Raw genomic sequence first — 17,233 nt, 5'->3', positions numbered from 1 at the left:
CTTAATATGTAAAAAATATATACATATTCATACCAGAATATGATTCAGCTAAGACACAGATGAGGTAGATTGAAGTACTGAGATAGAATGGTTTCTAAGAAATTCAAGTGGGAAAAAAAAGGTTACAGAATGGTATGTATGATTAGACTCTCTTTTAGTAATCATTTTTAAAATTGTGAAATAACTCATAGAATAAAAACTAAGATATCAATGCTGAAATATTCTCTGATCCCTTAACAAAAACCCTTCGGACACATTCATATCCAGTGTGTCTCTTTCTTCCTCTCCCTCAAAGGTTACTTTTTGATTATTTCCCTATTCTTTATATTTTACAGACATAGACAAAAACACACATGTATACAATATATACTACTTAGTTTTGTACAGTTTTTAACTCACCTAAATGCCATCACTCTTCTGACTTCTTTTACTCAACATTGTTTCTGAGATTTATCTATGTATATAGACTTTCAGTTTTTTAAATTTTCACTGTGTAAACACAGCAGTCTTTTCAATTAACTTTTGCAAATCTGGTGAGTGTAAAATGTTATTTTGTTGTTCTCTCTTTATTTCTCTGACTTCCATAGATCTTGAACATGAATATTTGCTGGCCTTTTCTACTTGTTCTCTTATGCCTTGGCACATTTTTGACCAATTTTCTAAATAGGTTTTTTTTTTTTTTTTTTTGATTTATGGGAGTTTTACATTTTGGAATTTAATTCATGATTGATTACATATGTTGCAAATATCTTCTCCCAACTTATGACCTGTTTTGCAATTTTATGTTCATGATAACTTCTGATAAATTGAGGTTTTGCTTTATTAAAAAAAAACAAATCATCTATGTTTTCTTTTGTTAAGAGAATATTCTTAGTAAAACAATAAAGTGAACACAGACCAAAGCAATAACAATGTTAATATCCAGGGTTTCAGGGTTGTAGAACTTTTGTTTTTGTACATCATATATATCTATAATGTTTGAGTAGTTAAAATGAGCTTTTATTTCATTCTTAAACAGGGAACCTATTTGGGAGTTTATGGATATGTTTCAAAGTGTTTATGAACATAAAATCTAGTTTTATGTGCATTTTTTGGGGGCAAAGTTCTATAACTTTTCCAGATATTCAAAGGGACTTGGGATCACAACTCCACAGCTCTATACAATTCTGAAAAATGTATAATAAACCAAAAGTGTCAAGGCAGAAATTTTCTTGGGTTCCATCTTGTCACTTTGGGGAAGTTATTATTTTTTTTAAAAAAATTTTTTTTAATTAATCTATTTATACAAGCACTGGGTACAGTTAGAAGCGCAGGAGGGTGAGAGAATTCACCAGAGCCAGAGCGGGGAGCAGAACAGGCAGGCAGACGGAGGACACTGCTGAGGGGAGCAGCGGGCGCGACAGGAGAGGTCTGCGCGCCATGTGGAACCCTCGCCGGCGGCCGGGGATAGAACTGGAGCTGCAGAGGCTGTGGGCAGCTTCGCAGCCCAGTGCTCAACTGCTGCGTCACCGGGGAGGCCCTTGGGGAAGTTATGTAATGTTTCTGTGTTGATGTCAAAACAGAACTTCCTTCCTGAAGGTTGTTCCAATAGGTTCATCTAAGTGCTCAATAAATGGTAGTCATTCTTAGTATTAATTCCTGACTATTTCAAATAAACTACTCAAAAAAATTATGGCAAATTCAATAGTTTGATATACTCTTTCAGGGGAAGGTGTGAAGAAGTTGTAGATAACCCTGGTTTAAGTCCAGATACTAATATTAAATGTTAGTAGCTATGAAATAAGCAAATGTAGTATTGCTAGTACAGACTATTATCTCAGTCAAGTTTCTCTCAGAAGTGTTTGGGAATAAATGTGTGTAAATATCAGAGAAGTTACAGGATGCTTACCAAAAAAAAAAAAAAGAACAAACATTTCCTATTACTTTGTCTCTCTGCTGCCTTATCCCTATCAGAGAGCATAATGATAACATCAGAAACAACTACAGTTTTTAGTAAACAGGTCTCTTCATCTTTGCTGATAGAGATCAACTATTATTTAGTACAGAATTTGAATCAGTTCAAAGTGAATGCATTTAGAAGGAATATATAAGATAACCTTATGATATCTTAAGGGTTGAAATGGTATAACTTATATTTTTAGAAAAAAGAACAAAATTCTTGAAAAATGGCTCCATTGTTTTCTATAACTGCTTAGATAAAATCCTCACTGACAAAGTTCCTAACTTGTGTGTCTACATTAGAAATGTCTACATATATCTTTATATATATATATATACACACACACATATATATTGCTGTGTGGTGGTGGTGGTGGTGGTGGGGTGTGTGTGTGTGTGTATGTGTGTGTAGAGAGAAAAGGAGAGAGAGAGAGAGAGAAAGGTATATGGATATATTTCTGAAAATCCTTTGTGGATTTCTAAGAAAAAAAAATTCAATAATGTATGTTTGAACATCTGCCAACAAACATCAGCTTTACCAAAACTTCCTTTTGTTAGTTGTTAAATATTTAGTTGCAAGAGATGTCTGTCAATCAGAGATAGTTTCAGGTAATAAAAATATGCTAGCTACCTTCAGATTCTGCTATGCTGTCAAAAATGTGACTATTTACTCAACAACATCCATCCAGTCCCCATTTTGTGCCAAGCAATATTTTAGGCTCTGGAGAATTAACAGTGTACAGAGCAAATCAAAATTCCTGATCACATCGAGCTTATATTATTGTATGATAGAACAAAAGTGATAAATATATAATATTTTAGCAAATAAAAGGGCTTTGGAGAAAAATTAAAGCACAGCAAGGGCTAAGGGGAGTGCATGAAAACAGAAATTTTGAATACAACAAGCCCCAATGAAATAAGATGGCATTTAACGGAAGATGTGAAATGAGCAAAGTATTTGGGAAAATAATTGGAAGGAATAAATATGACTGTCTGGAGGAACAGAAAATAGTTACATGATTTAGTTCTTGGGATTGGGCCATGCTTTGCAATGCTTAAGGAACTGCAGTAAAGTGAATGTGGCTAGTGCAAGGCATCAACTGGTAGAATAATAGAATGGAAACTGGGAGAGGTGATAGTAGACCAAAGTATGTGGGGCCTGGGAGTTATTTTATGGACTTTGGCTAGTTATCTAAATATAATAAAGAAGCCAATGGAAAACTTCGAGGGGAGCAACATGACCTGATTTTGGTTTTGGCTGATCACAGCAGATAATGCATTGAAAACAGACTGTAGGGGGCAAGAGTAGAGTTGGGAAAGAGGGATTCGTGTGAGAAAATGATGCTGTCTTGGATGAGGATGGTTGCTGTAGAGGTGGTAGGAAGTGGTCAGGTTGTGGATATATTTTTGAAGACAAAATGAACAAGATTTCCTGATAGATTTGATGCATACTATAGAAAGAGGATGCAAGGATGACTCCAACATTTTGAAACATGAATAAATGATCAAACAAAACAAATAACTATTAAATTCTTACTTTTTGTTCTCACCACTCCAAGTTCACAATAGCTATTTCAAGTTTTAAAAATTAAGACTCTGACCTTAATCTGTTTTCTCAAAGTCTATGGCAAAATTGATAATGGTCACCTGAATGTATAACAAGATTTCCCCCAAAAGTATTTCTGTCTAATTCTCACAAATTAAATGCTCTTTCCTAAATTCTTTACTTTGGTATAAATTTTTCTCATTCTTTCTACCAAGAGTCTTCTTACATATAATCACAGACAATTCTGTGTATACTATAAAGCTGTATACTACAGCTTTTTAAAGTCTTCAAAGTTTCCAATTCTTCAATATCCCACTCCTTTCTGTATATTAATCTTAACACATTAAACACTATTACATTTTTTTATTCTTCCAGAAGAAAATCAATCTTACCATAGCTTCCAGCTTATTTGATAAAAAAGAAAAGGCAACTGATTCAAAAAAATGAATACAAAAACTCTCCAAAAATGGGTAAAGAAGGAACTTGCATCAACATAATAAAGATGTTAGACCAGCTAACATTATATTCAATGTTTAAACTGAAAGTCTTTTTCTAAGATCAGGAACAAGACTGGAATGTCTTTCTTATAAAACAAAACCTGTATCAAAAGGTAATCTGAGAAAGAAGAAATTTACAGATGACTAACTGAGTACATGTGGGCATGTGCACTGTTCATCTCTCTCTGGCTTGGCTTCGCTACAGAGCTGCTTCCATACAAGGGTTCTGGTATGTATTTATTTGTTATTTAGTTTAACGTTATGTTTTCTGATTTCTTTCTATGAGGGACTGGCTTAAGTAACTAGAAACTAGGATATATAGTGGAAAACACAGAGAAGGTATAAAAAAAGTGAAATAATAGAAATTCTATTTCAATGATAATCTTTAAAATTCATATTGAAATCATAATACAATATTTTTTTCACCCATCAAACTCATAATAAATTCAAGTATTTGCAATGTAAGGTGAAATAAGCATTCTCATTTCTGGAGTGCAACAAGGAAATGTTTCAGTTCCTCAAAAATGTTTCTTTAAACTTGTTTAACCATTTATTTCATTCTAGGAACTATCCTTGGAAACTTATGACATGCATACAAACTAAGGCATCAGAGCATTATTTATGATGAAAAACAAAACCAGAAAGCTAAAATAACAATGTTCAACAAAAAAGGAATAAACTATGTTATAACCACCAAAAGCTACACAGCTTTGACAGTTTTTTAAAAAGTCTAATAGAAAAGCAAAATTTTTGAAAAATCATTTGCTATGAAGAATTCAATTACTATATTATATAGTAATATGTTACATAGTAATATAGTATGGAATTCCAACTCATATTAAGAATTTCTTCAAGGGGCCCCCCTGGTAGCGCAAGGGGTTAAGACACAGCACTATGAAGCTATCTGCAGCCACTGCAGCACAAGTTCGATCCCCGGCCAGAGAGGTAACCTACATGTCACAACAGACCTCTTCTGTCTCGCCCACTGTTCCCCTCAGCAGTGTATTTCAGTGCATCTGCCTGTTCTGCTTCCCACTCTGTCTCTAGTGAATCCTCTCGCCCCCCACACCTCTGGCCTGTACCCCAGTTCTTGTATGCATAAATAAAATAAAATCTTTTTTTAAAAAAGAATTTCTTCAAGAGCACACTGTTTGGAAAAGCCTATTTTCTAAGGAAAGCATGTACTATGGACAATGAGAAACAAGTAACTCACCATTTTTTCAGTGGTCAAATTCTTAGCTCCTCTGTGTATGACTTTACAATCCCAAGAATAGTAGGGCAATTTGTTCCTACTACTTTTATTATATTGTAGCTTCTAACTAATATGCACTTTTTTTCATTCTGCCACATGTTATGACTAGACTTGTAAGCCTCTGCCAGTTAACTCTATGTCCTCTGATGGCTGAAAAGAAATTTTTGTCATCATCTTATTTCTCATAATAAAAAGTAGTGGGATTTGCATGGAGTACGTTCTCATAACTCTTTGCTGAAAGGATTTCAAAGGCAGAAATAGTATTTGAATAATACAGTGCTAACAATTACATTTTAAAATATTTCCTCGTATTTTAACATCTAAATGATTACTTATCTAATTTTGTAGAAGAGATAGTTTAGCTCAAAATGAGAAATCCTATGAAGAAATATCTCTGATTAACTTTATCACAAAATTTTAAAGGTAGATTTTGCTAACTGTATAAAAATATCAAAATTCTTCAAAAAATACTAAAATGCAAAGCCTATCTTGATAAAGAGAACTAAGTTTCTAAGTTCACATAAGCGAGATAGTTCCTAAAAAACTAATTGTAAACAAAAAACTGTGTCTATATATGTGGAATGAGAGTACAGAAAATAAACCTTATACCTATATAATTTCCTTATCTTGAAAAACAAGCTCTTAAGCAAACTACACAGCAATGTACTTAAAACCTCATTATTGTGTTGTTATATGATTTCGTATGACAGGTAACAAGCAATAGTAAACATAATCTATTTTCTCTTCTGAAACTCTCTTCTCTTTGCAACCTGAACACAAAGTCAGGATCCAAACCACTTAGAACGATAAAAAACTTAATAGTGCATGGGTGAATTGATGGTGGGAATTCTATGGGGACTACACCTGAGAGGAGAAAGCAAATACTGTACAAAAATGAACAATGATGTAAAATATAAATAAACTATATTATAAAAAAATAAAAAGCTTAGTGGGAAAAAGGTACAATCTGTCATTTTGTTTGTTTTAATCTGTAAAAGCCAAAGTAAATTAGAGTGCTAAAAAGTTCTTAACTTTGAAAATTATAATTAATAATGAAAATGTGTTAGCAAAACTCCTAATGATCCCAAATTAACAGAAATTTAAATTATATATTTGTTACCTGTTTTTCAAAAAGAATGTTTAATCATGGAATACTTTTAAGGAATGAAGTTTTACTGCGTTCAGCAGTCACCAGGCATGCTGTACACATTTACAATTAGTATACTACATAAAATTGTAATTACAAAAGCACATTAAAAGTGTTTCAAAATAATGACATAAACAGGAAAAAGGAAAGAAAGGCATACAAATTAAAAAGGAAGAATAACATTATCTCTACTTACAGATACGGTGTTATACATTGAAGACAAATTATTAAGACGCCAATATTACCCAAAGCAACATACACATACAGTGCAATCCTTATGAAAATCCCAATGGCATCTTTTTAGAAATAAAATGCATATAAATTCTTAATGGATCTGAACTAGTCAAAACAATCTTAAAAAGGAACACAGAAGACTCATACTTTCTGATTTAAAAACTTACTACAAAGGTACAGTAATCAAAAAATCAGCCTGATTATTAGCATAAAGAGATAGATTCATAGATCATCAGAATACAGAGACCAGAAATTAATCCTTAAATATATGGTCAAATGATCTTAGTCAAAGATGCCAAGACCATTTAATGGGGAAGTGACAAATCTTTACAACGAAGGAATGAAATTGGACACTTTTGTAACAACATGTACAAAAATTAGCTCAAAGTGGGTCAAAGACCTAAATGTAAGAATAAAAGCATAAAATACTTTCAAGAAAACAGGACAAAGCCTTATGACACTGGATTTGGCAATAATTTCTTGGATAGGCCATCAAAGGCAGAAACAACAGACAAGCTGGTCTTCATGAAAATTAAAAAAACTTTGTATATCAAAAAAATACTATCAACAGCGTAAAAAGGCATTCCACAAAAAGTCAGAAAATACTTGCAAATTATATATCTGATTAAAAAAACTGACAAGAAACAAATGATAGCAAGAATGTAGAGAAATGGAACCCTTGTGCAATGTTGGTGGGAATGTAAAATGGTGAAATTGCTGTGACAGTAGTTCCTCAAAAATTAAACAAAATTACCATGTAATTCAGCAATTCCACTTCTGTGTATACATTCAAAAGAATTAAAAGCAGAGTCTCAAAGAGATGTTTTACATTGATGTTCACGGTCACATTATTTACAATAGCTACTATGTGGAAGCAAACCAAGTGTCCAGTGATGGATGAATGGACAATGTAAACACAGTATATACATATAATGGAATATTATTCAGCTTTAAACAGAAAGGGAATTCTGACATGCTGTAAGAGCATGAACCCTGAGGTATTATGCTACATGGAATAAACAAGTTAAAGACAAAATACCATATGATTTTACTCATATAAAGTACTTACAGTAGTTAAAATCAGAGACAAAGATAAGCAGTGGTTACCAGAAGGTGGAGTGGGGGTTGGGGGGAGTGAAGAAGGGGAATTGCTACTTAACTGGTCTAAAAGTTTTAATTTCACAAAATGAAGTTATAGATATGGATGGCAGTGATGGAAGGTTTACATTATAAATGTATTTAATACCAGTGAGCTGTATACTTAAGATGATAAATTTTACGCTACATGTATTTTACATTAAAACAAGGTAGGAAAAAATGGGGAGAAGAGGGGGACAATCAAGCATTTAACCTTCCTGTGACAACTGCACTTCAGGTGACTACTGAGATAATGATGGCAATTCCTTTCTTAAAATACAAATTTCCAGCTAGTAATATATGCAGAGGAGCACTAGATTTAGAGTTCCACAGATTTTCAATTCCTATTGAAATAATGGACCTGACAAAAATCATAAATTATCTGCTAACCCTATTAGGAGAGCGGTACAATGAAAGGTCCATGCTGAGAAAAAAATTGAAGCTACTGATTAATCTTAAGATCACAAAAGACAGGTTGGCACACTGATAAAATGTTGTGAATAAACTTCCTCTTTCTGAGCTTAGATTTTCTGATCTAATAAACAAGACTGACTAATACATTTTAAAAAGAGAGAGGAACCTAAATTATGTGTCTGCTAATGAGCTAAAACAAACAGCAACACCTGGGAAGTATTCTTGACCAAGAAAGATCTGATTCTCATCAAGGCTCTATATCTAATTACTGGTTTACAGGAAATACAGGTGACAGAGTCACATGTTAGCACCATGGGAATAGAATCAGCAAAATTTAGACTTCTGAGAAATTCTATAACACAGATATTTCTATCTATAGGTACCTTGTTTAGCTCCTGATTTGATATAATAAATTTAGAAGAAGATTGGGGTATTTTGAATGGTGTATAAATATTTGATATTAAGGAATTTTTTTTCAAGTTTCAAAATGACCACGTGGTTGTTAAAAATAAGTTATTTATAAATACAGATTGAAATATTTATAAACTAAATGATACAATGTTTGGCTCTTTTGAAATTATAAGGGGTGGAAGGGGCTCATGGATGGTTGTACATATGAAAAAATATTGGTCATGTATTGATCTCTGTGGAAGCCAGGTACTGATTAAATGTCTGCATATCACAAGTTGACATATCCTGTCAACTTTTCTATGCTTAAAATTTTACATAGTAAAGAGTTTAAAAAAGTATTTGGAATTTTTTTTTATTTAGCTAAATATTTTTACTATAGTTAAATTTATAGCATTTATTAGCCAAACATTTTTAAATGGACAGGGAAATAAACATCAGGCCTGTAGGGTAAGGAAAAATGTCAGGCTTTTCTGCCCTCCCGCCATCAGGATAGATGATGGATCCTTGCGGTCTTGAATGCATGCCTGATGGCGGGCACCTGGAATCGGGTGTGGGCATAGGTAGATGGGATTCACTTGGGCTAAGACCGTGCTTTTAAGGGTGGCGTCATGGGGACACCAGTAGAAGCTGAAAGAGAAGCCGAGAGAAGCGGCAGAAGCTGAGAGAGAAGCTGAGAGAAGCAGCAGAAGCCGAGAGAGAAGCAGAACCCTGGAGAGCCCCGATAGAGTGAAGACCTGCTGGGGGCTGGGAGGACTGCCAGCCTCCCGGCCCCCCAGCACCCCTGCCTGCCAAATACCCACTAAATCCCAATAAAAAACCTGCAAAAGCCACTGAGGACTCTGACTCCTCCTTTACCCTGTCAGCTGGATCAGAAAACCTGCTCTGTGTCCTGTCCTGCCCTTACAAGGCCTCATGTATATAAAGTATCTGAATTCATAAGTGGAAAATTCAAAGTTTGATGTGGTTAACAAGGAGTGAAAACAACAACTATTAAAGACATATTTATTATACCTAGTACTTTTTATGTTGCATCCATTATAATTATCTTTATTATAATCTGTTAATGTTTTGATTTTAACATTCATTAGCAAATGATTTCTAAGAAACCAGTAAGTAAAATTTCACAATTCTTTAAATGCTTCAGAAGAAATATTTATAACCATGGCAACTCACCAGCTGTAAAATCTTCAGTCAGATCAATGAATGCATGAGAGTGAGGATTTCGCATTTTACTTTCAGTGTTCAATGCAGGATGCCATGACAGATTCCTAAAAAAAAACACCCAAAAATCTTTTAAGACAAATATGAATGAAGTATTGTTATTTTTCAAACAATCTTCACATGTAAGATATCTTGTAATTTTAGGTATTTTTATTGAGATATCATACATACCATTAAATGTACTCTTTAAAAAGTGTGCTATTTAATGATTTTTAGTTTATTCAGTGTGCAGTCATCATCACTGACTTCAAAATATTTTTGTCTCCTGAAAAAGAAACCCCATATCCACTACTCACTTCCCATTCAGCCTCTGGGAACTAGTATTTTCTTTCTCTATGGATTTTCCTATTCTGGATAGTTCATAAAAATAGAAGCATGTAATGTGTGGACACACTTGTCTGGTTCACTTAAGAATAATATTCCAGGTTCATCTAGGTTATACTGTGCTTCAGTACTTCATTCCTTTTTACGGATGAGTAATACAGCAGTATAAGGGTCTATCTTTTGTTTATCCAATCATCTGTTCATAGACATTTGGTTTGTTTCCACTCTTGGCTTAGTGCTGCTATGACTACTCATAAACATGTTTTCATGTGGACCCATGTTTTAACCCAATTCATTAACCCAATTCATTTGGGTTGATACCTAAAAGTGGAACTGCTGGGTTATAACCATGCTAATAACTGTATACTTAACTTTCTGACAAACCATCAAACTATTTTCTAAAGAGTTCTACCATCTTACATTCTTACTAGTAATATAGGAGGGTTCCAACACCTCCACTTGTTTAATAGTTAATATCGACCATTTGTTTTAATATAGCTATCCTAGATAATAATATAGATCTCAAGATTCTGATTTGTATTTTCTGGTGGCTGATTCTGAGCAAGTTTTTCTGTGCTTCCTTCCCATTTGTAAATCTTCAATGGAGAAACTTTACCCAAAAGCTCTGTCTATCTTTAAATTGGGTTCTTTGCTAATTTACTTCTGAGTTGTAAGAATTCTTCACGAAGGACTGGATACTACATCTTTATATACGGTTTGCCAGTATTTTCTTTCATTCTGTACATTATCTATATATTTTTAATAAGTGTCCTGTGATGTATAAAAGTGTTTAATGTTGATGGATCCAGTTCAACTATTTCTTTTCTTTTGGTGCTCATTTTTTTGGTGACACATCTACAAATTCATTTCCAAATCTGAGGTCGTGAAGATTTACCCCTATCTTTTGTCTAAAGATTTGATCACTTTAGCTATTACATTTACCTCTTTGCTTCTTTAAGTACAAGAAAAACACATTTAATATTGCGATGGATTTTTTTTATCACCAAATTATTTATTTGGACTCAGAATTAAAAGAACATGTAGTGAAATGTATGTTTATTCTGATATTTCTCATTAGTTGTAAAACTAACGTAGGACAAATTACCAGATAAATTTTACATAATTTCTTCAGGAGTAGGGTGTTTTTTTTTTTTTTATAAATTAAAATCTGTTTTTTCCAAACATGAAGTTAAGGGATGTATTCATGTCTGCTTTGCTGTATATTTGCTTAAGCTTAAAAAGCTCCCTATTCAGGGGCCTCCCTGGTGATGCAAAGGGGTAAGCACAGCACTGTGAAGTTATCTGCAACCTCTGCAACATGAGTTTGATCCCTGGCCAGGGAGCTGCATCCTCATGGTACAGCAGACCTCTCCTGTCTTGCCCGCTGCTTCCCTCAGCAGTATATTATTTACAGTCAGTTTGCCTGTTCTGTTCCCCACTCTGTCTTTGGTGAATCCTCTCACACCAGCCCCCGCCCTGTACCCCAGTTCTTGTATGCATAAATAAATAAATCTTTTAAAAAAAATCTTCCTATTCTGAGCTTTTTGATAGTCTCGGCCAGTATCAATAGGTCTCCCAGATGCCTGACACTTAGTTTTGTATTCTCTAATCTTGTCCACAAGGGTTTTCTATACAGGATCAAGTTCTTTATTAAATGCCACTGCTATAGCACCAGTCTATCCTGAGATAGGCTGAGTCTGCAGACTGAATGAGAGGGGAGAGCCTGAAGAGCATCTGAAGAATTATGGTGATTGTTTAACAACAGGAAGTTTCTCAGAGAAGCCTGTAGCTAGATCAGAGTTTTTCTAAGACTGTCAAGGGTAATACTGATTTTCTTTTATGAACATTAATTCCAAAGATGAAAGCCATGCAAAAGAATGAATTTAGAAACCTACTTCAAACCATACAGAAAAAATTAACTCAAAATGGATCAAAGTGCTAAATCCATAAAACTCTTACATGAAAATAGGAATAAATCTACATTGCAGATTTGGAAATGGAGTCTTAGCTATGATACCAAAGGAGCAAGCGCAAAAAAAAAGAGAGAAAATAGATGAAATATACCTATCAAAATAAAAAAAAAAGACTTGTACATCATAGGATACTATCAAGAAATTGAAAAGATATTCAATAGAATGTGAGAAAATATTTACAAATCTTATTTTTGATAAGGGTCTATATAAAGAATTGTTACAACTCAACAACAAAAAGACAAAATCCTAATTTAAAAATGGACAAAGAAATAGACATTTCTTCTAAGAAGATAAACAAATGGTTACCAAGCACATAAAAGATGCTCAACGTCATTATTCATTAAGAAAACGTAAAGCAAAACCACAATGAGAAACCACTTTACAAGCTCTGGGATGACAATAATCAAATGCCAGAAAATAACAAGTGTTGGAAAGAATGTGAAGAAATAGAAACTCTTGTATATTGCTGAGAATATAAAATGATGTATCACCTACGGAATACAATTTGGCAGATCTTGAAAAAAGTTAGGCATAGAATTAGCATATGGGGGAGTCCAGAAAGATGGCACAGGATAAAGATGCTGGGCTGGCCTCCTCAATATATTCACAAGTAGATTGCAGCAGAACAAAGGCAAAATCCCCTGAGGGGTAAATAATAACAACAACACACATCAGGGAGCAATAGTTGGACAGGAAGGGGTGGGAAAAACTTGAAGTGACCTGTGTCTATAATGGTACCTGGGCAATAAAACTCATGAGAAGGAGGACTAGCTGCTATGCAGAACTGCCTACAATTGTAGAATTGTGGGCACATGCCAGTATGGGAGATTCTTGAGACTCAGCAAGTACCGGATAAAGGTTTGTGCAGTGCTGGCACCCAGTACAGATGGTACACTGCTGGGGAACTATAGGAGCAGGGGGGTGCAAAGTGAGGATTAGTGCCTTAAGCCTGAGTCTCTCAATAAGGAAAAGATGGAACTTGAAAGGGAGAAAAGGAAACACTTATGTTTTCTTATAAAAGCAGCTACTACTCCAAGCCATGGTTTGGATATTCAAAACACCTATCACTCTCCCCACCCCTTAGGGCTTAACCCAAGAAGATAACAAATGATAACTTGCAAAAGCTAGAGTTTAAGCACCTGTTGACAACAAAAGCAAAGGTCCTAAGATAAGGCTCTATGCTGGAAAAGACTACTCTTAACCTGCTGTCCTCTATCAACTACAATACCGCACTGCATCCGGTGCTCAAAAATAGCTTACAGGTGGAAGGTGACATGAAACTACATAGATCTAGGATGTGGCCTAAAGAAGGGGATCACTATGGATTCTAACCACACAAGTGAGGTACGCACAGCACAGGAGGAAGCTTGAATCCTTGATACTCACTGGAGGTAATCCTTCCATGTCCTACTACCCAGGTTCTTTTATACCTACTATCCCTTGCTGGTACCAGTTTCCAATTACCTCAACAGGTGGAAAGTCAACAGTCTGAGAGTCTATCCCTGCCATACCCATAAAAACCACAAACAAAGAGATAAAAGAACATAAACAAATGCTGGTGTAAAAAGGAATCCCTGAGAGGAGTCTCAATGCAGTAGAAATGGAGAACATGACTGAAGAGTTCAAGGTAATAGTAATAACAATGCTTATGGAATTCAGAAAAACAATAGAGGATAAAAAACAGGAACATAATAAAGACCAAGAAACCATGAGGCAGTCACAAAGCTAAGAAATATAACCAAATTAAAAATATAACCAAATTAAAAATATAATTGTACAACCAAACTAAAAATAAAATTGAGGGCCTCAAGAGCAAACATAAGCAATGGGGAGAATTAATGAGCTCAAAAGTACAATGATAGAGAACGCACAGATAGAACAAAATACAGAAAAAATAATCCCCCCCCAAAAAGAAAATAGTGCAAGAGCCCTTTGAGATATCCTAAAGAGAAATAATATCCACATCATGGAGGTCCCAGAAAGGGAGAAGGGGGGAAAAAAAAAAAAAAGCACAGGAAATACATTTAAGAAATAATTGCTGAAAAAAATATCAATCTTGGAACGAACCAGATGTAATAATACAAGAGGCCAAGAGTTTCTAACAAAATGACAGACACACCAAGAGACATAAAAATAAACTTGTAATACCCAAACAGCTTGAATTGTTGAGTACTAAAAACATCATGAGGGCCTCCCTGGTGACGCAGGCAGTTGAGCACCACAGTATGAAGCTGTCTGCAGCCTCTTCAGCGCGGGTTAGAGCCCAGCCGGCCGGCAAGAATCCCACATGGCGCGGCAGACCACTCCTGTCTTGCCTGCTGCTCCCCTCAGCATTGTATTTCGTCAGTCTGCCTGTTCTGTTCCCTGCTCTGTCTCAGGTGAATCCTCTCACCCTTCCGTGCATCTGGCCTGTACCCCGGTTCTTGTATAAATAAATAAATCTTTAAAAAAAAAAAAAAACATGAGATAAAAGGGTAACCTATAAGGGAACACCAATCAGACGGGAGGTGTTCAGTAAAAACATTACAAGCATGAAAGGATTGGCCAAGAATACTGAAAGCACTTGAAGAAAAAGATTTGCAGCTTAGAAACCTTAACTCTGCAAGGTTAACATTCAATATAAAAGGAAAAGTAAGAAACTTCAATGAAAAGCAAAAACTGAAAGAATTTATCAACACCAAGCTGCACATGAAAAAAAGTCTTAACTGGGTTATCATAAAGCAAAAGAACAATGAATACAGAGATAACAGATAACCTAAATCATATAACATGGAATAGGAGGAGAGTAACAATGTGGCCCATTAAAACAGTTGGAGACAAGACTGCCCAAAGAGTCAAACAAATAATCCATCATATACTAACCTCAGAACAATCTTTAAACAAAAATCAATATACTTAACACAAAAAACAATGAAAATCCAAAATAAACAAAACAAAAACACCTCAAAAAATAAAAAAGACAAATAAACAAACCCCCAAATCAAAGAACAAAATGGCAATGAAAACTTACAACCACCTTGAATGTAAATGTCCTGAATTCAAAATGACTTAATGATTTCACAAAATACAAAAACTTTGAGTATTTTAACAACAAAGGTAGGTACAGAATTAAAGGCTAGCAGACGGTCCCATAACATGGTAATCCAAAAAAAATTAGGAACAACTACACTTATATCAGATAAAATAGAATTCTAGTTACAAAAATAAGAGAAAGAGATAGACACTTTGTTAGGATAAAGTGTGTAATATAGCAATAAGAGGGCCTCCCCCGTGGCGCAGCGGTTGAGCGCTGGGTTGCGAAGCTGCCCGGTTAGATCCCCGGCTGCTCCCCGGCCTCTGGAGGAGGGTCCTGCATGGAGCGCAGACCTCTCCTGCCGCCCGCTGCTCCCTCAGCACTGTACTTCGGTCCTTCTGCCTGCTCTGCTCCCCGCTCTGGCTCTGGTGAATTCTCTTACCCTACCGCACTTCTGACTGTACCCAGTGCTTGTATAAATAATAAATAAATCTTAAGAAAAAGAAATATAGCAATAAGAAATAACCCATAGGGGCCTCCCTGGTGGTACAAGGGGTTATGACACAACCTACGAAGCTATACACAGCCACTGCAGCATGAATTCAATCCCTGGCCAACGAGCTACCCACATGGTGCAGCAGAACTCTCCTGACTCGCCTGCTGCTTTGCTCAGCAGTGTATTTCAGTCAATCTGCCTGTTCTGTTCCCCACTCTGTTTCTGTTGAATCCCCTCACCCCCACCCCTCTGGCTTATACCCCAGTTCTTGTATGCATAAATCAGTAAATCTTTTTTTAAAAAAAAATAACCCATACACACACACACACAAACACACTGGATGATGGAGCATCAAGACACATAAGGCAATTAATAACAGAACTAGAGAGACTGAAAACAACACAATAATACTAGGGGGTACTAATCCCCATGTAAAACTATGGACCGACAAGAAAGACAAAAAGGAAACAATAGCCTTAAATGAGGAGCTAGACCAAATAGGGTTGACAGATATTTACAGAACACTCTACTCCAAAACTGCTGCATGCAACTTTTTTTCAAGGGCACATGGAACATTTTCAAGAACAGACCATGTGTTAGGACAAGTCACTTGTTAATAAACTACAAATATCAAAGTTATACCAAATACTCTCTTGATCATGATGCCATAATCACAAATTGACTATAAGAAAAAGGAAAAAACAGGGAAAATATGACTACAGGAAGAGGAAACAATATGCTGCTTAACAGCTATTGGATAAGAGAAGAAATTAAAACAGAAATCAAAAAATACCTTGACATGAACAAAAATGTGGACAGAGCTATTAGAATCTACGGGATGCAGCAAAAGCAGTCTAAGAGGGAAGATAACTGCAATAAGAAGTGATAAAAATGACAAATAAGCAATCTAATACCACACCTCAGACACAAAAAGGAACAAACAAGACCCAAAATTAGTAGGCGGAAATGGTAAAAATAAGAGTGAAATGAATGAAATAGAGATCAAAAAGACCATTTTATAAATTAGAGAAAATAATAGCTGGCTCTTCAAGAAGATAAAATAGGCATGCCTCTAGTTATGCTAACACAGGAGAGAGAAAACATTAATAAACAGAATCACAAATGAAAAAGGAGATACAACTTCAAATACTACAGAAATACGAAGGATCATAAGAGATTACTAAGAACAGTTATATGTCAAAAACTTGATAGCCTTGAAGAAACCGAAAAATTTCTAAATCAATGTAGTCTACTAAGACTAAGCCAGGAAGAAACAATCATATTAAGTGGAACAAACTGATCACAAGAATGGAAATTGAAACAGAAAACAACAACAAAACTTCCCAATAATAAAAGCCCAGCAACAGATGGATTTATAAATAACTTTTATCAAATCTTTAAAAATAACTAATACCCATCTTGCTTGAATTTTTAAAAAATACAAGAGGAAATGCTCCCAAATTCAGTTTATGATGCCAGTATTATTTTAATATTGAAACCAGATAAAGACAGGAGAAGAAAAAAAAATTATAGACCAATATCCTTGATTAGTATCAATGCAAAGGTCTTCAACAAAATACTGGCAAACCAAATTCAACAATATCACAAGCAAGTGAGATTTATTGTAGAG

The 17,233-nt window shown here is 34.9% G+C and overlaps 1 protein-coding gene across 1 annotated transcript in view; it reads right to left on the bottom strand.

Annotated features, from left to right (window-relative positions):
- ITFG1 (integrin alpha FG-GAP repeat containing 1) overlaps nt 1-17,233 on the bottom strand; it is a 199,685-nt gene that overhangs the window by 153,864 nt on the left and 28,588 nt on the right. Inside the window, 1 exon segment of the mRNA XM_037518077.1 lies at nt 9,750-9,844. Within this exon segment, the coding sequence (XP_037373974.1) occupies nt 9,750-9,844 (95 nt within the window).

The sequence above is a fragment of the Talpa occidentalis genome, unplaced genomic scaffold (genome assembly GCF_014898055.3).
Source record: "Talpa occidentalis isolate TD23 unplaced genomic scaffold, MPIMG_talOcc4v2.1 talOcc4.17, whole genome shotgun sequence".
Classification (NCBI taxonomy): domain Eukaryota; kingdom Metazoa; phylum Chordata; class Mammalia; order Eulipotyphla; family Talpidae; genus Talpa; species Talpa occidentalis.
The sequence above is the reverse complement of the archived record's forward strand: the minus strand, read 5'-3'. Positions and strand labels throughout refer to the sequence as shown.